General features: G+C 39.8%; 3 protein-coding genes across 3 annotated transcripts; 2 read left to right on the top strand and 1 right to left on the bottom strand.

Annotated features, from left to right (window-relative positions):
• Window positions 1-8,950: 8,950 nt before the first annotated feature.
• Window positions 8,951-10,065, top strand: LOC135119908 (uncharacterized). The gene is made up of 5 exons (XM_064044287.1): window positions 8,951-9,068; window positions 9,129-9,261; window positions 9,439-9,594; window positions 9,661-9,743; window positions 9,806-10,065. The coding sequence occupies exons 1-5, from the start codon at window positions 9,018-9,020 to the stop codon at window positions 10,052-10,054; spliced, it is 672 nt and encodes a 223-aa protein (XP_063900357.1). The 5' UTR covers window positions 8,951-9,017; the 3' UTR covers window positions 10,055-10,065.
• On the bottom strand, window positions 10,062-11,730 carry LOC135119907 (large ribosomal subunit protein uL4-like). Its single transcript, XM_064044286.1, has 10 exons — window positions 11,687-11,730; window positions 11,554-11,604; window positions 11,319-11,475; window positions 11,179-11,243; window positions 10,919-11,016; window positions 10,757-10,848; window positions 10,592-10,690; window positions 10,451-10,530; window positions 10,283-10,391; window positions 10,062-10,223 (listed from the first exon to the last, which is right to left on the bottom strand). Exons 2-10 carry the CDS (start codon window positions 11,599-11,601, stop codon window positions 10,096-10,098), a joined length of 876 nt encoding a protein of 291 aa, XP_063900356.1. The 5' UTR covers window positions 11,602-11,604; window positions 11,687-11,730; the 3' UTR covers window positions 10,062-10,095.
• A 3,180-nt stretch (window positions 11,731-14,910) lies between these two features.
• LOC135119906 (talin-like) lies at window positions 14,911-25,808 on the top strand. Its single transcript, XM_064044285.1, has 57 exons — window positions 14,911-15,019; window positions 15,083-15,253; window positions 15,324-15,522; window positions 15,572-15,706; window positions 15,766-15,933; window positions 16,001-16,050; window positions 16,108-16,302; window positions 16,357-16,547; window positions 16,610-16,731; window positions 16,799-16,930; window positions 16,996-17,175; window positions 17,239-17,358; window positions 17,424-17,563; window positions 17,620-17,713; window positions 17,771-17,952; window positions 18,009-18,137; window positions 18,194-18,250; window positions 18,318-18,461; window positions 18,517-18,607; window positions 18,663-18,731; window positions 18,789-18,907; window positions 18,969-19,261; window positions 19,323-19,453; window positions 19,507-19,564; window positions 19,615-19,707; window positions 19,760-19,830; window positions 19,891-19,980; window positions 20,043-20,125; window positions 20,178-20,253; window positions 20,315-20,434; window positions 20,488-20,618; window positions 20,675-20,825; window positions 20,880-21,014; window positions 21,073-21,210; window positions 21,274-21,393; window positions 21,456-21,560; window positions 21,621-21,758; window positions 21,816-22,085; window positions 22,140-22,370; window positions 22,433-22,578; window positions 22,629-22,956; window positions 23,019-23,086; window positions 23,140-23,233; window positions 23,296-23,370; window positions 23,430-23,514; window positions 23,575-23,653; window positions 23,712-23,820; window positions 23,877-23,978; window positions 24,034-24,114; window positions 24,174-24,302; window positions 24,365-24,447; window positions 24,507-24,707; window positions 24,765-24,935; window positions 24,995-25,102; window positions 25,159-25,333; window positions 25,391-25,641; window positions 25,711-25,808. Exons 1-57 carry the CDS (start codon window positions 14,933-14,935, stop codon window positions 25,801-25,803), a joined length of 7,587 nt encoding a protein of 2,528 aa, XP_063900355.1. The 5' UTR covers window positions 14,911-14,932; the 3' UTR covers window positions 25,804-25,808.
• The last annotated feature ends 8 nt before the right edge of the window (window positions 25,809-25,816 follow it).

Raw genomic sequence — 25,816 nt, 5'->3', positions numbered from 1 at the left:
AAAACGGGGTTTTCCGTTTTTGTCTTAATGTTCATAGTGTGAGGGCAGCGGTTCAAGGGAAGTGCACATGTGACAATATGAGTTTAATTCGCGCATCCGCGGTATTTTTTCTTTTGTATTTATTGTGCGTTTGGGTCTGGTGCGTCTGGGGGTCTCTAATAAACAATTAAGTTTATAGTGCTTTCTTGTAATTCGACTTTCTTATACTATATTACTTTATTTTCCAGTACATTGTTGACAATATTGGCTAATCTCCCTCTGTTAATCAGGTAAGAGCTTTATTATCGAGTATAAAATGAGGATATACCTTTACTGGTTATTGACATAAAGAGCACACTTACACAACTAAGGTCTACTAAATCAATAAAATTGTTAGCTTAAGGAGATATGAACAAAGCTATAATAAAGGTTAAAGGTGGGAACACATATGTCTATATTTTATTACTTTGCTGTCTACAATATGCAAGATCTCGGAGACTTACAGCCTGTGAAATCAACAATTTGATTTAAAACTTTTCCACAAGCGTTCCAAACATGATTACGGATAGTCAGTTAATTTTTTTTGTAATATTATCTAGATAAAGAAATCACAAAGTTGAAAGGAAAATGTGAAAATGATTTAAAGGAGTGTACCCTTGAGTAATTAGTAGGTTAAGGAAAAGAAATAATTAGTTAGAGAATATGTTTGAGGATAAAAATTAGAGTAAGTAATCATGATTATAGCAGGTTTTGTCTCAGTAATCATTCTCTTAAGAAGAAGAGTATTAATGGTGTTTTTGTGTAAGTAGCAATTTAAAACAGACGTTAATAGTAAAGTGTTAGTGTCTGGGGAGTTGAATAATAGAGCTAGTGTTTTTGGGCTTGATTCTTTATCTCTTGAGAGTTACATTTGTTACAAAAATTCAGGAAAGTAGTTTTTAAATACTATTCCCGAAAAGAATTTGAATAGGGCAATTGGTCAATATCATTAAAAAGCTATTAGTAGCACATACTGCACGACCAAAATATGGATGAACTTAGGAAGGCACGAACTACCACGCGGAATGGACGTCCTTTTGGGAAGAAGTGACTATGAGGCACTCCATTAAGTTTTTGTTGCTGTAGGTTTCGGAAGAGGAAAGTGTCGGTAATATAGACGACTGTAAAATAGGTGACCTACTTATGAGGTGTTCTAGAAGTTTCAGAAGCCGGTGAACGTGAAAAGGTAGAACTTAAATTCATTGAAAAAAAGAGATGAGTTGTTACTTGAAGGAATCAATGTTGTAGAAAGGAAGGAGTGCGATTGAACGCCAACTGTATGGCTTAAAATGTGAGGAGGTTGATCTTGAGGATCACAAACTTAGCCCGGCGCATCTAAGCGCTTAAGTGGGATCCGAACATACTTTCTGTTATGAAACTGAAGCCACTGAAAGTAGAGTTAAGAGAAGGATTACTTTTGTTTGGAACACGTACGTAGTAAAAGATAAGTTGAAGAGCCGGGTTATTCAACGAGAATGTGAAAAATCATTAATTGCGGAGTTCTCAAAACCAGCCAACAACTACAACTGAAATCATGGGCAAATTGCAGTGGTTGAGCTTGGCTTAGAATATGCTTTTGAGGAAGATTTACAGAGAGATTCCGAAAGCTACATGAGGATGTGTGACGACTTGAGGGGCTTAACTAAGTATAACGTTCCTAATGAGAAATTAATTAGTGTGAAGGCTAAGATTAGTCACCACTTTGGATAATGTTAAGGGATTCTACCAAAGAGTATTAGCTGAAGAAAGCAGAAGGTTCTTTGCCTTTACCTTGCCAATTGGTCGCAGAGTGCAACGGATTTTCTTACCATTTGGATATATAAATGCTTCGTTCGAATACTCAGAACGAGATGGTCATTCAAACTACGGTCTGCATGTTACATATACTTAAGTAGATGACTGCCTAATATGTTGTGAGAATAAATTGGATCACAACAACTCTCTATGTAGCCTGGTGACTAGATATGAGAAATGTGATGTAAATTGGATTAGAAAAGTGAAAACTTGTAAAGTCTTCAGCGAAGAGACTGGGGGGGAAAAAACTTAGCGAGAAAAGTTCAGGAATGAGCACAGAGAAATTTCAGGCATTTTAAAGACTTGAAGCCTCCAGAGAATAAGAAAGAATGGAGTAGCCTTCTGCAGATGTTAAACTACAGGAGCATGTATATTCCTAATAATGTCATTATCTTAGTGCCCCTCAGCAGACTTAAAAAAGAATATGAAATTTCAATGGGATAATAAACAGCTATTGGCATGGATGAAGATATTATAAGGTATTGGAGAGCAGACTTTGCGTGGAACAAATCAGAGTGCATCATGAGTTAATATTGCAGACCCGCAAGCGATGATGGAATGGGGAAGAACCTGTAACAGCGTTACGGTAAAGGGATACATTATGTGACCTTCGTTAGTTAGAAATTTAATAACGCGCAGAAGAATTACAGCTCCACTGATCGGGAAGCATTAGCGGTAGTCTGGTGCGCTAATAAATCAAATGAGTGGAAACACACTGATAGTTAAAAGATGCTTCGAAGAAAACATTGAATGGGATGAAATAATCGATGAGTATAATTGTCACAATAGGTTACCCAATGTTTTAAGTGCGTCCCCTATATATATACTTTTTAAAACACCAACCAATTGCTCTAGCTTCTTCAATGATGGCGAGGTGATGGAATATATCACTGAAAGTGTGGATTCCGAGAACCTTATAAATTACTGTATTGTGATGAAATTGAGGACTAAGTATGTCCACTTGGAAGTAGTCAGGACATCTGCGAAAAGAAAATGAAAGAAAACTATAATAAATATGTGAAGTCTGTGCCACTTATCAGCCTAGGTGATGTAATTTATTTTTAAAATAATCCCAAGTTTGGGGCGAGAATTGACTAGGGCCAGCTGTCATTTTAAAGGTTTCAGATACTGGTGGGTGGGTTTAATTATAATGGAAAGACCTACTGGCGAGCATCGTGATCGAATAAAGGGATTTACGGGCAATTATTTAAGCCCAACATTATGAATTTATGGGAGTTAGGTAACAAAATGTACGTAAGGGAATTATTTCATAGTCCTAATATTGCGATCTGTGGAAAGGAAAATGTTTTAAACGTTAATAGTAAGCATGGACGGTTATGGTTGGCAGAATACCTGCTACAATAGATGAATGGGTTCGCTAGAGATGATCCTAAGGGTTAAATCTGTTTGAGCTGCCCAGAGATAAGGAATTGTCAGAACACTAGATGTTATTGGAGGATCACCGAAAAATTAAACCTAAGAAATCTAGTACATTGGTCGCTTGTAAATTCTTGGTTAACCTCGCCTATAGCGATCAGATGTACAAGTACAAGGTGAATGCATTTCCACTATAATCTTTGATACAGTAGTTGTTGGGAGGGGGGAAGGGTATTTATGGTATGAGGGTAGAGTTCAAGAGGAGTACACATGTGATATATAAGTTTTGCGCACTCCTCCGCGGCAGTTTTTTGTCTTTTCTTTGTTCGTTGTGCGGTTGGGTTTGCTGCGTCTGGAGTCTATAATAAAATAATATTATAGTGCTTTTTAGTACTTCGACTTGTACTACATTACTTGATTTTTCTATAATATACTTTATATCTATATCATATTACTTCCTGTCTACACTATACAAGTTCCCGAGGACTTAGAGACTGTGAAGCCAACACATAGCGAATACGCTCTATTCGAAAAACTTCACGCCACGCGGTAGAATTCTGTCTTTAATCAATCTGCTATATCTTTTTAATGTATCTTAAAAGATAGTTTGCTCATATTCTTTGTTTCCTTTCCCTACTGTGAGAAGCCTAAAAATCAATAAAACATTTTTTCTTCTCATTTTTGTAATCGGGAGATAATACTGAAAATATGGAGACAGTCATAATTATTACTTTTTTAATTATCCTATATTTAACAACGCTAAAAAAAATTTTTAAATATTATTATAGAATTACCTTAAGTGTTTAGGATTAATGTTATCCATAATATCATTATTACTAGGATATTAATTCAAAATAAGATTTGGTCATGCTATTATGGCTTACTAGTATTTTTTTTTTCCGTCATCAATCTCATATACACTTTGATATAATCTGGATAAAGGTTTTGGAAAAGAACATGGGTTCAGTATTATAGAATCTGTGTTTGCATCTTATATAAGGCCTTTTAGACTTCTAATTATCTTATCTAAAATTATAAAACGTTTTAATGTTTTTTAGGTTAAACACAAACCATTATATCCTAATTTCGTAAAGGATAGTTGCGTTAAGTATTCTATAATGATTGAAAACTCATGTACCTCCGTTTAACACCTTTTTAATCTTGACAAGACTATAAACTATTATCACAACTGTTTTCTTAGATCTTGCGAAGGACGCGAGACTCTATAAGGAGTCGAGGACATCATAAAAGACAAGCACCAAAGTTATATGTATTTTTGTGTATTCTATATAAATCACTTATTTATATATTACTTAACACTCACTAGAGGTGAGCAACCACTTTTATGATCTTGTCACTTCAAGTTTACTTGCATACTTTAATTTTATTTAGAAGCAATGTTCTGCGCCTATAGTAAGTTAATTTACAAGAATTTATAATAGGCTTTACCCAAAAAATTAAATCATATAATTGGTAACGTGCGTTTATACTATAAACTGTTAAGTTGTGTATAAAACCTTTTTATTTTTAATTGTTAACATATAATAGGACTATTGTGAATTAGGATTTATAGTAAATCCTGATTATTTTTGGATTATAAAAACTATAGCTTTTCGTTTAATAGACCGCTATATTGAAAGAGATAAGGCATTAATTAAAAAAAATTAGAACGAAATTATTTGCGAATGTTAATAACTTAAAACACCAATATATAATAGTATATTTTCCTGATACTAAGAAAATTATAATTCAATTTATTTTATTTTGTTATTATACTATAAATCATTAAAAAGAAATAGATAATAAAAATTATTTGGTTAATGTTAAGATAGTCTTCTACTTATTAAACACCCACTTCGTAACGTATGCTTACTTTGTGTATTAAAACTTTTAATAAACTCCATCTTCTGCATAGCTTAAAGGTTGCTTTTATTAGTATTTAATTGTAAATTAAATTATCGCATTTTTTATACAAACAGACTTTTATTTTCAAAGATTAATTACTTTAGAATAATGAAAAAAAAAAGTTTATACTTCTTATAATAGAAATTCTTCGGTAAAGGTATAAGTAGTGTAAAGCCAGTCACTGAAAGTCTGTAATTGGCAACTTTGAGAATCTAACAGAACTATATGAAAAGAATGCTAAGAAAGGTTAGTTGGTTACTCTCTAGAATACTAGATTCACAGTACTGCCCCGACCAATGAACTTCGAGATCTCAGTCAATGATGTTTTTGTAATTATTTAGGAAACTTTTGGGTTTGAGAAATTGTTTTTCTCAGTTAATATTCTGGCTTGTTATTTCTTTTATATTAGGCAATTTTTGATTTTTGTGGTTTAGTTTGTTTTTTGTACCACCTCAAATTTTTATTTATCAGATTCAAATAAATTATTACAAAAAACCTAGTCACTAAATCTTCGAAATCTAGCATTATCTTTTTTTTAAGAGAAGCTGTGTGTATACAGTAAATTACTTTGAAAGTAACAATAGAATCGAAAAGTAAAACCGCAGTGGGCTAATCACTTTGTCACCTGTGAAAAAAACTAATAACAGAAATACCTCAAAGATTATAAACGATCTTGTTTTGAAGTAAGAAGTTTGTCATAGGTTTCTCCCTTAAATCCACAAACTAAAATAATAAAAGTTAAATGTTTATTTTTTATAATTTATAAGACGGAAGTATTTTATGGTTCTTTCCCTAGCAAACATTGTTATTACTAAACCCAGTTTTTGTATGAAACATTCTGTTACAACCAAAGTAAAGATTATAACTTCTACGGAGATAAAGCCTGAAAGTAACAGCCGATTAAAGTAATAGGGATTCAAAGAATTGTTAACATGATAAAATATCTAAAACTTATAATAATAACCAGAAAATATGAAAACAGCGATTATATTAAATTAAAACTATAAGAACAAATAGGAAACAACCGAGAGTTAAAGAGAACAGAAGCAGATCAGTTAAGAACCAAAGTAATAAAGTGCCTTATTATAAAGGGTATAACAAAACCTAAAATCCTCCCACGAGAATGGAGGCCTGCTAGATATTTATCCGAGAAACAAAATTGCTCGTGTGCCAAATTAGGTACAAGGGGTAGACTTTTTATGACTATAACACATTCATTGGTGCGGTCAACCGTAATGTTAGTTTACAAATTTATGTAAAACTAACACGTGATATTATCTTTTTTAATAGTACAGTTTTTTTTTACATTCCCTTTTTTCATTTCAAACTTCACTTTTCTTGTGGTACTTAAATAGTATGGCCGGTAATAACATAAATTTCCGTCGATGAAAATGTTTAGAAAAAACCCAGCTCACAGTTATTTACGCAACTTGCAATAATTTGAATATATTTATGTTTATAAATTAAATTCTTGTTCCGCTTATATATGTATATCAAAGTAATTTCTTTTACAATAGAGCAAGTCGCGTATATTTTTGTCTGCGCTTTTTGCTTAAGTCCTTAGATGTGTACTTCGTGTATCCCTGTAAACTTATGGAGGATTTAAAGGTTTAAGTACCTGCAGGTAAAGTTTTAAGTATTCCACCAAAAAATTAGGGGCGAGGGCGTTCTTTGTTGGAATAATTGTTAGTAAGGTTGTTTATTATAATTAATATTAAAAGAAAACCTACAATTTGACTATAATAAAGAAACTACACATTTTTAAGATTGATGTTAGTCTTTAATCGTAACTTTACTTGGCTCGGCAATTTTTCTTATTGATGGTATAATTCACTTGCAGTGTGTAGTTAAATAAGATAGAATCCATTCAACCAAGGGTCTGCGTTTGCGTTTAAATTAATTTTACCCAGTTGATTTATTCTTTAAAAAAATTTTTTTTTAAATCAGGGTATATATATTCATTTTAACCTAATAATTGGGAATAGCACATTACAGATTTATACCGCCCCAAGCAACCCCTCTCCTCGAGATAATAAGTTATAGAATTAACAAAATTAGATTTTGCAAACAGAAATATATCCAAACTTGAAAGTAAAATAAACAAATCCGGTTTAATGCTTTGAAAAAGCGAAACGGAGGTTCTTTAGCTTTAGAAAATCCTAATTCTAAAGGGTTTTCAGCGCGCATGCCCCTAGATAAAGTCGAAGTTGCCATCATCGATAATAGGTATGATATCACTACTAATAGTATTGTATTAACTATTATAAAAATAGTGACTGCAATAACAAATATAGTAACAGAAAAGTAGTAATAAGTATAATACTATTTACCATAGTGGCGAGTATCATAGTAATAATATTAATAGTTATACCTCTATTACTAAAAGCAGTAACAAAAATATTGATAATTAAAAATAACGGTAAAGCCACCACCAGCGACAACACTAGTAACACACCATCCTTAAAAATAAACATTCCTTCCATGGTTTTACGTGAAAGCATAAATTACCGGAAGTAATTCCCTTTTACGCCTCTGTGGCGTGGTAATATTTTCCCCTGCCCATTTTCGGCCACTCCAAGTTATACAATAATATATACTGAAACCTACTTTAATTACTCTATCAGTTGTTCCAAGCTATAACCTTTATTGAGACTTAAGTATTGAAACCCTACCGCAATTATTTTAACATGCAGCCAAAGAGTATTAAGAAAACTTTTTAGCTCATTCTAATCGCTGTTTATTAAAGAAGTAACTACCGATACAAGTTCTACAAGTATTAAAGGAGGCCTTAAGATTAACTTGGTTGCCTCCGTGTTCCAGTGACCATCTAATTTACCTGACTAAACCCCTGTCATACAATGTAAACCGCAACATAATTAGATTAAGCAGAATTTGAGACCTTTTAATAAGAGAAACCTGACTGGCCGGTGTCTCCTTGGGTCTTGTGCCTAAGGCTGCCTCTGCCGGGGACTGTTTTTAGCGGTATTCCAGCACACTAGGCCAGATGAGTAGGAGTTTGTGCGAATACCCCCCACTTTTCCAGTCCCTTGGGACAGTTATTATAGCTCTATAAAGAGCCTACACTGGTGGGCGCTCGTGCCCCAACCCCAACGGAATAGGTGGATCAGATTAAGCGGTTGTCTTTCACGAAAACCGGCCGTAGTATGTCTGTCAGTGCCAAAATTTAAAAAAATAAATAAAATAAGATTTTGTTCTTTTGTTTTGTGGCGTCACCAGGGCTGAAAAAAAGTTTTTGCCTTATTGTAAAAAGAGCAAGTATAATATAGTGTTAAGGTCTATTAAGCCGAACAAAGTGTTATCAATGTGTCTATAGGAGAGTTTGTTATAAACCTAAACCTAGAGGGCGAGCATTCTTTAAGAACCTAAATAACTGGAGAGAAAATTCTAGACAACAGCAGACATAAATTATCCTTCAGGAAAAAAGTTAAGAGCAACATATAGTTCTTTTATCAAGTCTTTTAGCCCATTAACTTTTTATGTTATTCTGTGAAAATTTTTAATTCAATTTTTAGTAAAGATGTCTATTGTAGAAATACAAAAATTAACAATTATTCTAATAAACACAATGTAAGGTATATTCTTGTCGCGCTTTTTGTACAGATACTCTTAGTTTTTATCTATACTTTATTTATATCGGTCTTTTAAAAAATAAAAACCTGGAAACTAAATAAGATATGGATTGTTGAAACCTCGAGGGTAAAGAAATTCTTTGATGACACATTTAGTAAACAGTTCATTCAAACTGCCGGCTGAAGCATAAAGAGAGCATCACCTTTACCTTGTTAACAATTAAAAAATATAACTCGAAACTAAACTTTTTAGGGTCTGTTTGGCCATGTATTAATAAGTTATTTATTAGGCCTACTAGCACATAGCCTTTTCTAGTTTTGTAAAAAGAGTAAATGAGTTATGAGGGGCCTTTAACAGAGTGCTACGTAGATCCACTTTTCTCGGTTATTTTTCAATTCTTATGTACTTTAAAGCTCCTTAGCAATTTTTTTTATGTGCTACAGAAACCTCTTAATATTTACAATGTTTTGGAATACTTCTCGGGTTCACAATTTTATGATAAAGATTGTAAAAACGAGGAAATTGCTGTTCGTTTTAACTTGACTACGATTCCATTTCCTTCCTCCGATGTGGGTTGTACGTTTTTATTTTAGTGGTTGTTAGGCCCTTTCTTTTTTTTTAATTACGCGTAACTCGGAATTTTTTTTTAAATTGCTTTTCAAAGAATAGTTTTTTAACTACTTAATTTCTTTTCATATTAAATAAGTTTATCAGTTTCAAGCAGTAGCTAAATTAATAAGCATTATTATAAAGACTACAGCTTAAAAAAGAACGAAGTGATTTATGACGAATTAAGAAGTTACTTTACTGAGTTCGAGGACGACAAAGTGCAATATGATGTTGTTCAATGCCCAGGAAGTGACAGTGCTTTTGTAATATACCAGTACAACTGTAAGCAGAGGAACGAATGTACTTTGATACGCACAATCTTTTTGTTTTTCTCGTAGAAGGCAGTGAACTTAATTTTATGCTTAGTAATAACAGAAGCCTTATACTATATTGAAAATTCGGTGATTTACCGTGTGCCTGACTTGGCCTCTGTAGCCGCCTCTCGACTGGTAATTTACTTGTACCCCTTAACCACCTTATAAGGGTTTTTATCCTTTAGTTTTCTATTTAGATGAGTATCACCACATTTCTCCAGAAGGGTTTAGACAACCTTGCACAGAATAAAAAGTATTCCCCAAGAAGCGGCTACACCTGGATTTCAGCAAGCACCCACGCGGCAACCCAGCCGGCTCAAATAATAAATAAGAGCAGCTTTTTGTCAGCGGACACGCAAGTATTTTTAAAGCAAGTGGACGACTCCATTGGGCTACTCGCAGAAAGAGTTAGAGAGAAACTTCAAAAAAAAGACAACGGTATTTAATGCTTGTAAAAGGTGACAGACTTGCTTAGTATAAATAAGCTCTATGTTTTATCGTTTAAAAAAGTTCTTATGCGCTTTCCGTCGTTACTAAGATAGTTAGCCAGCAATTCTATGGCGTCTCGCTCAATTGCAATCTCCTTGTACTTTAGTATATCATGCATGTTTAAATCTATTGTAAAAAAAGCAAGAATGACACTTCCATAGAGCGAAAACCGTGGTTGGGCCAACCCTCGAGGGCAAGCAACTTGCAGTACGGCAGAGTGAAGAGGCCCCGTTCCGCCAGGGAAGTAACGGTTTTTCCTACGAGAAGGATGCTCCTTTTTGGGCCGCAACCCCGCTTGGTCACGACGGACTATTTAGAAAGCAGAAAACCAGCAACTTAGGAATATAGAGCACCTGCGTGAGATGAAAGTGGAACATGCCGGTTTTCCCTTCGCAGTCAGGGATCTTGTCGATGATGCTCAAGTTCCCTTGTGCTTTAGCAATTTATGCCATGAAGTTAAAAAAAAACTCAAAAAAAGGCTAAGTAAACAAAACCCATCTTGACGCTCAGAACAATTCGGTAGCCAAGTGCTCGCACTTTCCTAGATAATGTATAGTGCCAGTTGGTTCCTCTCGGTCCGTGCGCGACACCGCCTACATATATGCGAGTAAGCAAACTCCTACACAACGTTAATTTTAGGAGGGAAAAAAGATGCCTACCTCCACGAAACTGCGGATTGCGCAAACTACCATGTCGGGCCGCTCCCCTTCCTTTCTGAGGAAAGGGCTTTCGATTAGTCCCCCTGACTTCACTAGAGATGCCGCACGCCAAGATGCAGTAGTGCTCGGGATTTTTTAAAAAACTACACTTTATATAATTACGCTTTCGTTTTTGTCCAAGCATTCCCCTTTCTTCTATTAGCAAGTTGCCATTTTAAAACTTGTTGCACGACGTATAATCGAGGGGGTTCTGAAAATACCTTTTAGGTAAAGTATTAAATACGAGCAATAAAAAAAGTTGCAAAGAGGCCAAGCTAACACTAAATTTATATAAAGTACGCCACTACAGAAGGTTAACTGGGTAGGAAACACAACTAAAAGTTTTAAGTGCAATGAAAATTAAAAATGAAGCATATAATTACACTTCCTGGGAGCATAGTTATGCCTATATTGTTTCCTCGCAAATCAGTAACCCAGGCCTCCCTATCTAAGAGGAGATAATACATACATTTAATCTAAAATTAGAAAACTACAATTTTATTATAAAGTAGATTGCCACTACCAGGTTGTAAAGGGCGAACTGGAGCATAAGTTTTGCTCCACTTTTCTAAGGCTTTATATTGTTCTTCAGTTCTCGACTGTGCATTTCCTTGTACTGCCAAAGAAGTAGTAGTTGAGTTGGGAATTTTTTTATAAAGTATTCTTGCTGAAGATAAAATCTAAAATATAAATAAGTTAACTGCCTACCACCAAGAAAGAGTATAGCTGAAATAAAAAAAACTTAGAATAAAATGAACTGGTCTACTAGGCTGAAAACGAAGGCGCAAAAGAGGCAAAAAAGACATTCTCTATTCATATAATACATAAAAGAAACTCAAACTCTTATTAATACGAAGTTAAAGCAAAGTTGCTAGTTGGACTGCTACAAACCTGGCCCCTCCGAACTTGCCTCTTTTTGTTTACCGCACTGTGGTAAGTTTGGACCTTTTTTTTTTAAGTGAGCCCTCTTAGATTTTATACAACAATTTAAGCTATTAAGTTTTGCTACAAGGAATGTAAATTCTTGAATTATTATACATTAACTTAATGAGTTTAGGTTATTAACCAAGCTTGTTTAATAAGCGCCACTTTGGTTTCTAATATATTTTATATACAATTTAGTATGATATAATAAATTTGGAAGCCATGAAAAGTTAAAAAACCAATACTTTGGCCTAGATATTTACTCCACTGTTTTTTAACTCTCATATTACCATTAAAAACAGATTAATCTTTACTGAAAAACATCTATTTCATTTAGAATTTAATTTTTTTAATTTAAACCTGTTATAGCCTTTATAATATGTTTATTTCCTATATCTATAGTTACTAAGTGTACTACTCAACTCAGTTTAAGTCACCAAGCTATCTGTTATAAAATTTTATCAAAACTGTACGTACAAAATCTTTAGTAAATATTTTTGATTCAATTTCTATTTTCAGGCCCCAATATGAGTACTTGTAAAGCCGAATTTAAAATATCCTGTTCTTTTTTTTTCTTAAAGAAAAAGTGCACAAGATTTAATTTAAAGATTTACTAAGTCTGGAGACTTAAACAATTTATATTATCTAACTTGTTTTGGGAAGGATGTACACTGTAATCATTGACATTTAGTTGTGAATGCTTTCGTGCTTCAACGATTTGAGCTATTGTGGCATAATATATATGATTGATAAATTAACGTAAGTCTTTGTAAAATTAATTTATACTTGTCAGTTATCAACTATAACCTGTTAACCTTCAAGCCTTTCCCCCCCTCTCTTTTCTCTTCTCCTAATAACACTACCTTCTAGAGCTATTCCATTATATAAAGCTTATCTTTTTTAAAGGGAAATTTTTACTGTCAGCTATGAATATAGTTGGTCAATGAAGAGGAGGACTCCTTTTAAGTATAACCACTATGGTGCAGTATACATGTAAAATTTTTAAAAAGCTCTTTCTAGTTTAAAAGTATAGTGCCAAGGGTAGATAACGAAGGGTAATAATTATTTGATTTTTATAGAGATCTTATTTTTGGCACTAGCTACTTTATTATTTTATAAAAATTTAAAAAGTGTAACGACCGCCTTGAGAGACTGAAACAGCGAAAGTGTCCAGTCCGTGCAAAATTATCTAAAAACCACTACCAGGAAAGGCGGCCCCAAGCACTAAATTCGAGAGTCTGCTCCCCTCCCAAAAATAAATTATCACTAGTATTATTTTTTTTTAACACCAACATTTTTTACGGTCAGTGCTAGAAAGCACTTAAATCTGCTTAATCTAATTTCTTCTCCTCTTGAAAGGGGTCAGATTTATTGCGCTGCTTGCCACACAAATATACTGAGGAGCACTAACCAACTACTCGCTACCCTCACGGAAATAAAACTACTCATGGATCTTAAAACATTAAAAAAATTTTCTTACAACAATGAGAAAGAAAAAACATATTGCATATAAGCTCTTCAAGTACAGTTGAAAACTTGGAAACTATTTATAATAAACTTGTTTCTACGTCATAAAAAAAAAAGAAAAGTATACTATTAGTTTATCGCATAAAACCGTTAGGAGAACTATACAAACTTTGATTATCAGCTTAAAAAAATATTAATTATATTTAATTAACAAAGTATAAATCAAAAATCTCTTTACATAGCGACTGTGAACACATGCATAAACTTATTTTTTTGTAGACTGGAGTGTGTTATCAGTGCTCTAATGTTAAAATTGTCGTAGACTAACATTTTTGCTTTACTTCTTCGACTTACCTATAATATGTTTACCTTCTTGTCATATACTAATGTAACTCTTTTAGTCTGTCAAATCAAAAAAACTAAAGAACTAAAATATATATTTGAATTTTTAAGGCCTTAATGAAAATATTATTAAGACTCATTCCCACTATACATTTGCTCTTGCTTCAAATTGAAAACATTAGTTACCTTTTATATACATGTCAATATTATGAATAGCAACAACTAAGATAAAGGCTAGCGGGGTCCCAAGTAAAAGGAGAAAAGCGATATATATGTATAAGCTTTGATTAACTCTACGGCAGCCGCATTCTCATATATAGACAGTAGTGGCAGTAGGTCTCTCAGACTTCTTGAGTTTTAAATTTTTTACTTTCATATTAATTAAAAAATACCGTAAAATTTTGAACACATTGTTTACTGAGATATTGGGATACACTAAACTTAAACTTCTAGCTGATTTAAAAATTAGAAAACAAAATAATTTCCAGATCTGTGAGTCCCCCCGATGTTACTGTATGGGTTAAATATAATATGAAAAGGAAACCACGTGCATAGACGGGTAAAAACCAGAGGGGCCACTAAATGAGCAGATAATTGAACTGTTTTTAATGATTAACCATTGTCACTTTTGGGTGCATTAAAAAGTTATATTACCATTTTCGGGTATCTAAGATACCATTAATAGAGGAGCGGATGAGACTTCCTACTAAAAGACAGAGGTTACTGTTTGCCATGTAATGAAATTTCGCGCAAGCCTGTCTTTTTAATGAAATTTTTTTTTTACAAAAACTTCTACTTAAATTAATGATTTTATTTGTAAATTTGAGAGGAGCACAATATTTAGATGCAAAAATAATATTTAATAAAGCTTTAATAAAATTAATTTTGATTTTCAAATCATCTTTTTTTAAATAATAGGCCTATAATCAACTTTTGTTTATTGCTCGGGCAATATATATTTCTATTTTCACTTCCATCTTTTAACTTTCAACTAAAAATTAGAAAGTCCTCAAAATAGGGTATGCTTAGCGTCTGAGTAGTGACGAAGAAGCAAATAAATTATCTTTTACAAAAATATATATTAGGCTGTGAGTATATGAATAGTTAAAGAAAAAGCCCTTTTTTCCCCTACAAATTGAGTAACATGGCATATACCCTTTCATACATAATCAACAGTTTCGTTTCAAAGGGGTTACTTGATTTGGCCTTTCCACAAAGTTTTAAATCTAATTTGGTTGAAAATGTCTAGCATACAACGAATCACGTTTTTATCTTTTACTTATCCAATTAGAAGGCATATTTATCTTTCCTTAACCACCGAAATACTTTTGCTTATTATTTCAGGTTTTGCTAGAGTAACCGGCTTCTTTAAATATTTAAATTATACGAAATACTATTACTACTATGGTTCTTCCTTTAAAAATTGTTGTTAAAGAGCGGAAGCTCGAACTTGATTCCGAGGAAATCACTACAGTGACAAGAACCCTAAAGGTTGCAGTAACTTTTATTTTGATTACTAACTTTGACTGCTAATTAACAATTAACTTTATGAAGTTTGACAATAATATGGTGGTCTATGATGCCATCAATCATATTAAAAAAGGCTTAGCAAATATAGAGGCTGGGAGGGATCACGGACTCTTTAGATTATGCCCAGAAAACGATTCCTTAAGTGTTTGGCTTAATGAAGGTCGTACACTTGGGTCGTACGACCTTAAAAGTGGAGTAAGTCAGTTTGTTAATACAGTGAATTATAGAATCTATAAATATATAAATGAATATACTTTTTATATAGGATGTGCTCGAGTTTAAGAAAAAGACGCGTATGCTACGAGTAAGGCTGATGGACGAATCAGAGAAAGTTATTTTGATAGATGAATCTGAAAAAGTTGTTCAAATATTAAGAACTGTTTGCGAGAAAGTAGGCCTAACAAATCCTTCAGAGTTTGGATTTACGGTTGAGCAAATGTCTAAGTGCACGGATGAATTTCAGGGTTGGCTTTAGTTGTTGCTCAAAGTGGCTTATTAATTTTTTTGTTTTAGGAATTTATGAAAAATCTAAAAAAGAAAAAAAGGAAAAAGAACGAGAAGAGGCTCGACTAGAAAAGTTGGCCAAAAAAATTCAAGCCGAAAATGAGATAAACTGGCTTGACCCACAAAAAACTCTGCGCGAGCAAGGCAGAAGCTTTAGTTCACTTTGTAGAATTACTTTTACATCTTATTTTTACTTGCTTCAGGCGTTGACCCCAATGATAAAGTTGTTCTTAGAAAGAAATACTACTTCCACGATCAACAGCTCGATCCTAGCAACCTAGTATTAATTAATCTGATTTATGTCCAAGCGAGGGACGACATACTTAGCGGGAAGCATCCATGCTCCCTGGAAGAAGCCATTCAGTTTGCTGGTCAGCGTTGTTAAAGTCTTTATTTATTATACAGTTTAGCATTAATTGATTTCATTTTTGTCAAAAGGCTTGCAAGTCCAGGTAGAGTGTGGGCCTCATCAGCCAGAGATTCATAAGGTTTATATAAATAATCTTGCTATTGAGCAAAATTTTACTCTAATTAATTTTTTATAGCCAGGATTTTTGGACCTGGAAAAGTTTCTCCCGCAAGAGTACGCCAAAGACAAGTCCGTTGAAAAAAAGATTTTTAATGAGCATCGCAAAAATATCCCGCTTACGGCCCACAATGCGAAGTATCGTTATGTACAGCTCTGCAGAGCACTAAAAACTTACGGAACGACATTCTTTTTGGTTAAGGAATACATGAAAGTAGTTATTATTATATTTGTTGCTCTACGCGATGCTCCTTCTCCCGACCTGCAGGGAAAACAAAAACTTGTTCCAGTTTTACTAGGAGTCAACCGTGACAGCATAATGAAAGCGGACCAGGAAACTAAGCGCATTTTAGTCACGTGGAAACTTCCGCAGGTTCTACGTTGGGCTTCTGGCCCGAACCATTTCACGCTGGATTTTGGCGACGACCGGCCACGTTACACCGTGCAGACCACCGAAGGGTATGGCACTTTCCTCGCGGGCGCTGGCAGGGTGGCCATCTCACCGCACAGTCGTCCCTTAGAGAGTCTATCTCGCAGTTGCTTTACGGGTACGTCCAATTCCACGTGGGCAAAAAGTTCGAGGAGACCTATGCCTTGCCCGAAGACACGGCTGTTAGCTTCACCAGCATCGAGTCGGTAGAAGGTCACTAACTGCCCTCGCCCTTATCTAGCCCTTAACCCATTCCCGCTGCACATGTCCACCCCGCCAGGTCAGACACCGTCTTACCTGCAAAAAGTACCGCAGGGAGCCCGCCAAATGCAGAGGGGGTTCCAGTATCCTCAGCTTCAAGGAGTTGCCTCGAGCAGTACTATCAAGCGCCTCGCGTTGCCTGGGGGTGCTGGTATTATTTTAACTCTTGGCACTGCCATGACGTTTCATTGGCTCAATATGTGCCCATGCGACCAGTTGCATCCTCCTCTGCGCTTACTCCTGCCTATGGTTATGCTCCGTACGGCCAGATGTCCGAGGCCGAACAGGAACAGTTCGACTCCTCGCGAAAGCTTACTGGTATTGTGCAATCCGGAATTGCCTCCATCAACTCTATTCAAGCCGAGCTGAATTCTCCTGAAGACCTTCCTATGCTCGGTTAGCTCCTTTTTTACTTTTTGCTTTTGCTCGCTTCGCTGACGGTGTTGGCTTTTTTTTTAGCTGATGATCCAGCAGCGCTGCAGTGGAAGAAAAAAAATCAGGACATTAAAGCAGCCAACGTGGCTTCACAGATTGCAGCGCTCTCGGCCAATACGGCCAACATACTCATGTTGCAATCAGGTTGACTCTCACTCTATTCATCAACGACCCCTCTCTTTCTTGCGCTAAAAAGCCAATACGGGTAGGCAAGCAGAATACACAAGCCACGCTAGGAAAGGGGTCTTCTGTAGTCGCTATGAGTGGCAGTCTGGTGAACCTATCAAAGGATGTGAGGCGCCTAGCTGCGCTCACCGATGATGTGAACGACTCAGAGGCCCTCCTCAGTGTACGATACAGGCGTTGCTGCCTACGGCTTGTAGCTCATCCCTGGCTTCCTTCTAGGCCACCCGCGATCTCACTGAAGTGGCTCAGAAACTTTTCCAGTTTTGCGAGCAGGAGCAGACGGGCATCCCTTCGGTGGATTTTTATAAAACGGGTAACTTTTTTTTTTTCTTGTACCAGCCTTGAAACTCTACCGCCGCCTCGAACAAAGCCGATCAGGCGCATCACGCTGTTGTCGAGCTCCTCTCTCATTTGCCCAAGGAGGTAGAGGTCGATGAGCAAACTGTCAAAGCCCTTCAAGACCTGGCCCGCGTGGTGGTGGAGGCCTCCAAGGGCTTGTTCAAGGCAGTGATTGCCGGCGCTGTCATGGTGGAGAACGGCGAGGCTCAGCAGGTCTTTCTCTTCCGGGTTTGACATGCTGTTCGAAGAGTGCTTTGACTTTTTTTCAGGCCATTCGTATGGAGGCGGACCAGATGACAGCCGCGGCGGTCAGCTTTGGGAAGGCCACGTCGGTGCTGGCTCCCACTATCAACAACCTACAGTGCCAGGAGGCGCTCTATTCCTGCGCTCAGCTGCAGGTCTGATACTGATTTTCTCTTCCCCAGGGGCCTTTCCCTTTTATCTCTGCATCCAGATTGGCACAGTGTCGTCACTGGTGGCGCTGTGTGCCACAAGCGTGCTGGACGAGAAGGTTGTCTCTTTCTTTGCTCTTCCATGCAAGCGCCGGGCAGTGACAGACCCAAATCCGGTGGTCTTAGGCAAATGAGGCTATCGAAAAGGAGGCCCAGAAAGTAAAACTTGCTATAGCCGCCGTCGTTAGCCGCTCCAAGAATGCTGGCGTTGGCATCGACGCTAACAAAGAGGTTGAACTCGAAAACTTGGTGAAGGAAGTAAAGAATAAAGTGCGTTGGTAACTGTCACACCGCTGGAAATAAATCTTCTAAGGGAGTATTACAGCTCGAAATTATGGACATCAACGATCCGTCCGCCTCGAAGGCTTTGGAGTCCAAAATCGAAGATCTCCTCCGCGTGCTCTCCACCGACCAAGGTCGCCCTCTACGCTTATCTCTGCGCTGACTTAGCCTTACCCGGCGTATGACTAGCGTTTGCTGACGACCCTTCTAGAGAAGGCCTGATCCAGCTTGTCCAGCAGATGAAAAAGGCTGCAGAGTGTAGGGTTTTGGGTGTTTTTGCATGTATTTCGGTGAATCACTTATATTTGTCTCCAGCCATTCACGAGCCGGTCTCGCAAAAAGAAGTAAACGACGTGGCCGTTGTCATGCTTATGGAAGCGCACAAGCGCAAGTGCCTTAAAGAGCTGGAAGTGGCGGTGAAGAAGGCTACAATGGTACCGCGTGGTTACATGTACTGGTAATGTTGATCGTTCACTATGCATGCATATGTCGCAGGTCTTAACACAGTTGGTGTCCGCCGCCAATAACGCTCAATCGTCCAATAGAAATAATGCCAGTAAGAAACAGATGGCGGAACACTCACATGCCATGCGGGAGGCCATCAGCCTTTTTGCCCCCGTTATCAAGTCTTACTCGGACGACCCCCACAACCCGCAGCGTCAATTGACTTTCATCAACGAATCAAAGAACCTCCTTGAGCCTGGTGCCAAGTTTGTGGCCACTACCAAAGTGGCATCGACATCGGTGGGTGACAAAGCGGTGGCCAAGCAAATGGACAACTTCTCGCGGTACCGCTTAACGCATGCTTTTGGGTTACCTTCAACTCTTGAGTGTATTTTTTCTATTCAGAGCGTCCGCCATGGCGCTCAAAGAGCTAAAGCAGGCGGTGGAGGCGGCAGGTGAGTCTTGCAGTCGATTGGAGCTCGACACGGCAGTGCTCGATTTGAAGGAACTCGAACTGAAAGTTGCCGCTATGAAGAGTATGAACTTTCTAGCGAGGCTTGGGCTCACTTTTAGCTAATATTTCGTGCAGGCGCTCTGGACAACGACTCCCTGCGTCCCCTACCGGGCCAAGACGACGTCGACACATGGTCTTCTGCTTTTATGCTCCTCCGTACACTTAATAACACGTGACGCACAGCTCAGCGGAAGTGGGGTCCATAGTGAAATCATTGGGGTCCTCCATGGCGCAGCTCTGCGGTTCCGCCCTGAAGGGAAATGAAAATTACGTCAGGTAGTTTCCGCGTGCTCTTTAGAATGCGCTCGTGGACACTGATCTCTAATAGTTCTTCGGCACGTGACATTGCACAGTCCTCTACTCTTATGGTCCAATCTGTTCAAGGCATTGCAGCGCTTAGTAATTTCAATGACCTGCCCGCCATTTCTAAGTTCCATCCAATGACTTACTTCCCTACAGGTGAGCAGAGACAAGTGGAGTTGCTAGAGGCTTCTCTGGCCGTCTTGAATTCGTCCTGGCACCTCGTGGAGGCCTCAAAAGCCCTGACGGGTCTGTATTTGCTATTGGTTTAAGGAGGTTTAAAGAAATCCACTGACGTTTCTCCTTCCCAGCGGACCCGGGTCACGAAGAGAAGCAAAAAAGCTTGCAGGAACTTGCCAAAACAGCCAAAGACTCGCTGCAGACCCTTGTGCACGTATTACGCAGGCTGCTATTGGTGGATGTTTTTGACGCTAATAAGCCACTAGCATCTGCCGGGACAACGCAATATCGAAGACGCCCTCTTGAATATACGCACGGCCAATCAGAGGCTTTATAATAAAGGTTTCGTGTCTGACCCGTCTGCTTCTTTTAATAGTTACTTAGTTTTCGCGCCCTTATAAAGCGGTTGTGGAACTCGCGACCCCCGTTGATCCTATCGAGCGAACTAAAGTTGCCAATCATTGCGGCAGGATCTCCTCCGCCTGTCTAGATGCTATCGCTCAATTGGCTGTTGCGTCGAGAGGTGGCGTCTCACTGCTCCCTCTGCTTCTTGCTGATTGGCTTATTTCTTCTCAGGTACCTCGAGCCAATTGGCAGAGGCAACACGGAATTTTGACGAGGCGTTCAAAGAAGCAATGACTGCCGTCGATCTTCTCATGAAAGTGACTCCGAAAGACGGACAGGCGGAGCTCATTGCACTTTCGAAGGTCTTCCACGTGCTTTGTTAGCTAATGACGTTATACCCATGTGGACGGGGACAAAGGATCTCTGCCACTGCTCTATGAAGATGTTGAACGCTCTCCAGATACTCTCGACTGAGCCACACAACGCAGAGGCTAAGGCCAGTCTGGCCGAGGCTACACGTGACTTCCAGATCTGCATCGGCAAGTTATCGGACACGTGCTCCAACTCCGGTTGGGTGTCTTGCCCCCTTTTGTAGTGACTCGAGCGTCTCATTCTGTCTGTAGCTCCCGGAGTGCGCGAGTGCGATGCTAGCGCCAGACAAGTGGCTGGGCTCGTCAATTTGATTGGCAGCGGTGATTTTCCGCAGAGCGATCGAACTTTTTTTGAGTGCTTGAACATCGTAAGGGCGAATGCTCAAGGTCACTACTTCTCCGTTTCGTTTCCAGCTACTGTTACTTGATTGGCTCTATTTTGCAGGGGTGTCCGGTTGCATGGCAGAAATCACTAAGGCTTCTAAGGCGGGCAACGTGGATGCCATAAGCAGCAGTGCCACTATCACCGCTGAACTACTGAGTGAGGCTATTCAAGCCGCCTCGCAAGCCGTCTATTTGATTGGTCTCCTTCTGTACCGCCCCTGATAACTTCATTTATCCCTATCTGATTGACTTGTGCCTACAGGCGTGGCTGACCCAAACTCCACTCCTGCCAAAGTGGGTATTATTGATGCTACCAAAGTCGCCGATTATCTGAACAGCGCCACTGCTGCTGTTGATTCGCTGATGAACACCAATCAACCCAGTACGTGGTTACTTTGTGGACTCCGCAGAGGCTTCGCTGGTTTTTATTTGTTAACTATTTAGGCGTTATGTTTGCAGCTGCCACCGAGCTCAAGACGGCCTCGCAGGACCTTTGCTCGTTGTGCAACACCGCTGCTGCCAGCGCACAAAGCGCGGCCGTCAAAGAGAGTACGTGCTTTTTCTTATTGACTGCTTGCTTACACGACGGCAACTCGTTTATTGGCCAAGGCTTTATCAGCGCGCGGAAGGCCATTGCGTCTGCCGTGAAAGACAATGAGCTTTTTTCGAAGATCAAAACCTACGCCTCCTATCCGGCCGACCCCGCCGCTAGAAAAGCGTGCCATGAAGCCTGTGACCAACTTTTGGGTGCAGTCATTCTCTTATGATAAAATTATATGAAGCATATCAAACCCACATTTATAGCAAGCATCAGAGACCTCAGCGATTTGTCCGGCTCTCCCCAGTTTGCTGCCGTGGCGGCTGTTCTCCCTTCCGAGTCCATTGAGAAACAGCAGCAAGTTTCTCAAGTTATGAAGTCGCTCATCAACGCAACGTCGAGCGCGCTTCTATCCGCCAAGACACTAGCCGCCAATCCTGGAGATGTACACGAGGGCAATCTTTTCATGCAGCTGGCCTCAAACCTCAACTCTGCCTGCAGCAACCTCATAAGAGGTCTTAGTGACAACGCGCCAGGTCGTTTATTCTTCTCTCAATTTCCATTGGTCCTCTCATGCGCATTACGTGTAGGTCTGAAGGAGTGCGCAGCGGCGGTTGCTGTCCTCCAGGAGAGCGAAATCGACCTCGACGGCGCTTTGGTCATCGTGGAAGCGTCCAATATTCTCCCTACACGCGGCGATAACACGGTTGAAGGTTTCCAGGAAAACATGCTGTCCTCGGCTCAGGAGATCGAGGCGGCCGCAGAGGAGATCCGCCTCTCCTCTTTAAGCCAGCAGCAGAATCTTGGAAAGGCCGTAATAAGTAGGCGTCCTGTACACTTTTGCAGCGCTGCTGTTGTAGTAGTGACTGGTTTTTTAATGAAGACTTTGCCAACAATTTTCTGCCGCTCACTGCTTCGTGTCTCGGCGCTGCTTCTAAAATTAGCGACCGGGAGACGAAGAAAACGTTGATCGTACGCACTAAAAAGTTAACTGAGAGTGCCAGAAAATTAGTGCAGAGCTCTGCAAAGGTTCAACTTGTGCTGACTACTCTTGCTTTGTACCACGTAATTGTCAGCAGGTGTACAGCTGCGAGCGCGATGAAGCCCACCACGAGCTCGATGTCGCCCTCAACGAATTCAACTTAGACGCCCAAGATTTAACCCGTGGTCTTGTGGGCGCGGTAGGAGAGTCCGGCGCTCTTACGACTATTGTTTCCCAATTTGAACGGGCGCTCACATCACTATCCGTCCCACCTGAGGACCCCGACACGCCATTCATGGCCAGCCTTGACGCGATCCAATCGACAGTCAGTACTCTGAACGAAAACCTGCCAATGCTGTCTCAGGTCTCTGGTGATAGGTTGCTTTCTACCATTCAGGATCTGAAGATTGTCGATAGTTTTAATGGTCCCCTTCGTGTTTTGTTTTGCTCTGGGGTTCTGCTGGTCTCATTTATTTGTTCAATGCAGCCATGTGTCTGGCGGGGCGGACGGCCATTGCCAAGGCCGATAGTGAGGAGGCCCGAACGGAGCTCAGAGTTGTTTTTGCTCATTACTAGCCGTATTTATTCCTCATGTGAGAGTATGCCAGGCGGGCCTTACCTCATTGGGCGCCACTCTGATTAACACGCTGCAAGCTGCCAAGAATTTCCAGCAGAATCCTGGCGACTACGATGCTAAGAAAGGTAGTTGCCGCCCCTTCGCCCTGTTCTTCTTTCCATATTTCCCTTCTGCTATTCCTCTGCAGCGCTCATGCAGTCCGTGCGGTCGTCTTTAACTGAAATCACGACTGTTAAGAATGCCCTCCACCACAGCGCCAAAGGTCCCACGCTCACTCGGTGGAGCGTACCCATAGACGCTATACTTTCCTTTTTACTACAGGGGTCCATGCCTGCCACAATGCTGTTAATAGCTACGATTATCTAATCAACGACCTTGCTACAACCTCGATCTTTGCTTCTGCGGGGTTACTATTCTCGCCCCCAAGCACGTGCTCATTGGATCATTGAATTCACTTTTTTTATAGTTCCTTTGGAGAAGCTAATAAAACTTGCGATGCAAAAAAACTTGTCAACGAGATGATGAAAGTAGCCAATTCCGTCAAGGTTTTTGTTCCCCGTCTTATTGGCCTTCCGGCTAATTTGACTCGTGACCCCGGCGTAGACATTGGTGCATTCTCTTGACGCCACCCAAGAGGTTATTGTCAGCAACGTGAACGATACAGTAAAGGAAAGCGGGCTTCTTGTTAAAGCCGTTAAGGAAAACGCGGCCGGTTTTTTTTTTTAAATAATTTTCCTGCAAGCCGACGTCAACCTCTTTTAATTGTAGCGCTCGCTAACGATAGCAGTTCGCAAGTGCTGCTAATCAACGCTGCCAAAGACCTCGTGGTTGCCCTTCGCGAGACTTTGAGAATAACTGCTAGTGCCGTTGGTAGGCTCTACACGACTGTGTCTCTCTCCGGCCTTTTTTTATCGTGTCTCTGCAGGAAGAATAGAGAATAGCCCGGAAGTAAAAAAGCTTACAGAGTACTATCAGAAGGGCTTTAAGGATGCTATAATCTCCTTTGGTGCGGGTTTTTTTTATATTTTTTTAAATCCACTTCGATCCTGCTGTGGTTGCCATTAGGAAACACGTCCAAGTCCCTACAAGACGAGCTGGCTCGTGGCATTCGAGCCTCTGAAGCCGCCCGCAATGCCTTGAAGCTTGAACTAGAAAACATCGACGCTTATAAACCGCCCGCTCCTTCGCCTCCTGGTTTAATTTTTTCCCCTGTCATCTGCCATTTCATGGTGGCAAATAGTACACATGGCCTTCAGAAAAGATTTTAAGTACTTCCAGCGAAGTAATACAAGTCACTGCCTCTTTGATATCTGCCGTTCTTTCTCAAAACCAGCAACAGGTTTGTTCTAGACATATCTTTTTTCCTTTAGCGTTTTGTACCGTCTTATCGCTTCGCAGACCACAGAGTCAGCCAATAATACGCGGAAGGCCGTAATAGACCTTCTCCGCCACACGAAGGGCGCCAGCGTTACCGAAGACCTTGACCCCAACGACACAGAGATTGCTATTAACAGCTCGAAACTGGTCGCGAAGGCTGTGCTGGATATGCTCGAAACCGGTGCCCTCAAGCATCTGCATGCCCCAACGGAGGAAAGCAAGGCAAACTCCTCTTCTCGTGGGGCGGCAACGGCGTTTAACGTTCCTCATTGTTACTAGAAATCCCTTGCAGGTCACTCACAGAGTATTGCTGAGGCGGTAGCGGCTTTGACTGCTGCTGCGCGGGGGTTGAAGGGCGCCGACTTTGTAGACCCGAACGATCCCCAAGCGATAGCAGAGAAGGAGCTTACGGTGGCCGCCATTATGATTGAGGAAGCTGCTAAGAAGCTGGTGGACTGGCTTGTGCCCGTCTGGAGTGCCCGAACCTCTGATCTTTTTATTCCATGCAGGCGGCTATGAGGCCAAAGGAAACCATCACGTTCACTCAGGAGATGAAGTTTGAGGACCTGATCGTGAACGCCGCCCAGCAAATCACTGCCGCAGCGTCATCACTTATCGTTGCAGTTCTCTAGATTACACCGGGCCTTTTGTAATGACGCCATTTGCTAAACAGTCAGCTGCTCAGTCTGCCCAAGCAGAACTGAAGAAGAAAGGTCGCTTGGCCACTAAAATTGGCGAAGCGCGCTACCACGAGGATGCCGCGTGGTCAGAAGGTCTTGTCTCTGCCGCCAAGGAAGTGGGAGTGGCAACCTCAATGCTCTGCGATGCCGCCAACTCGTGCGTCCAAGGTTGCCTTTTTTAGCCCCTACGTGTCTTACTACTCGAGGTCAATCCGCGGTCACCAGGCGTTCCTGATTCTGACCTGCGGATGATCGCTGCGGCCAAGGCTGTAAGCGCTTCAACGCAGAGATTACTGCATGCATGCCGAGCGCGGGCCGAGTGCGGCAGTAAGGAGATGCACAATCTTGATAACGCGGGAGCGGCGGTAGTGAAGGCTACGAATGCCCTCGTGAAATCTGCTCAGGAATCCATGGCAGGCGAGGCTGCTCCGCTGATGGACACTGGCGCCATTAAGGACAAACTGGGCCTGGAAATGGTAATCAACCACTTTACGCTGGAAAATTATTTTCTTTTTTCAAATAACATTGGGGGGTTTTTTTTGCAGAGCCTGCAAATCAAAATACTTCAACGCGAGAAGGAAGTCGAGACAGCCCGCCGTGAGCTCGAGCGTTACAGAAAAATGAAATATCAAAAGTAATTAATAAAGTGGT

This window comes from Zophobas morio, unplaced genomic scaffold (genome assembly GCF_036711695.1).
Source record: "Zophobas morio isolate AGI-343-1 ecotype UQ-CSIRO unplaced genomic scaffold, CSIRO_AGI_Zmor_V1 ptg000314l, whole genome shotgun sequence".
NCBI lineage: Eukaryota > Metazoa > Arthropoda > Insecta > Coleoptera > Tenebrionidae > Zophobas > Zophobas morio.
This window is presented reverse-complemented; position numbering and strand designations above follow the sequence as displayed.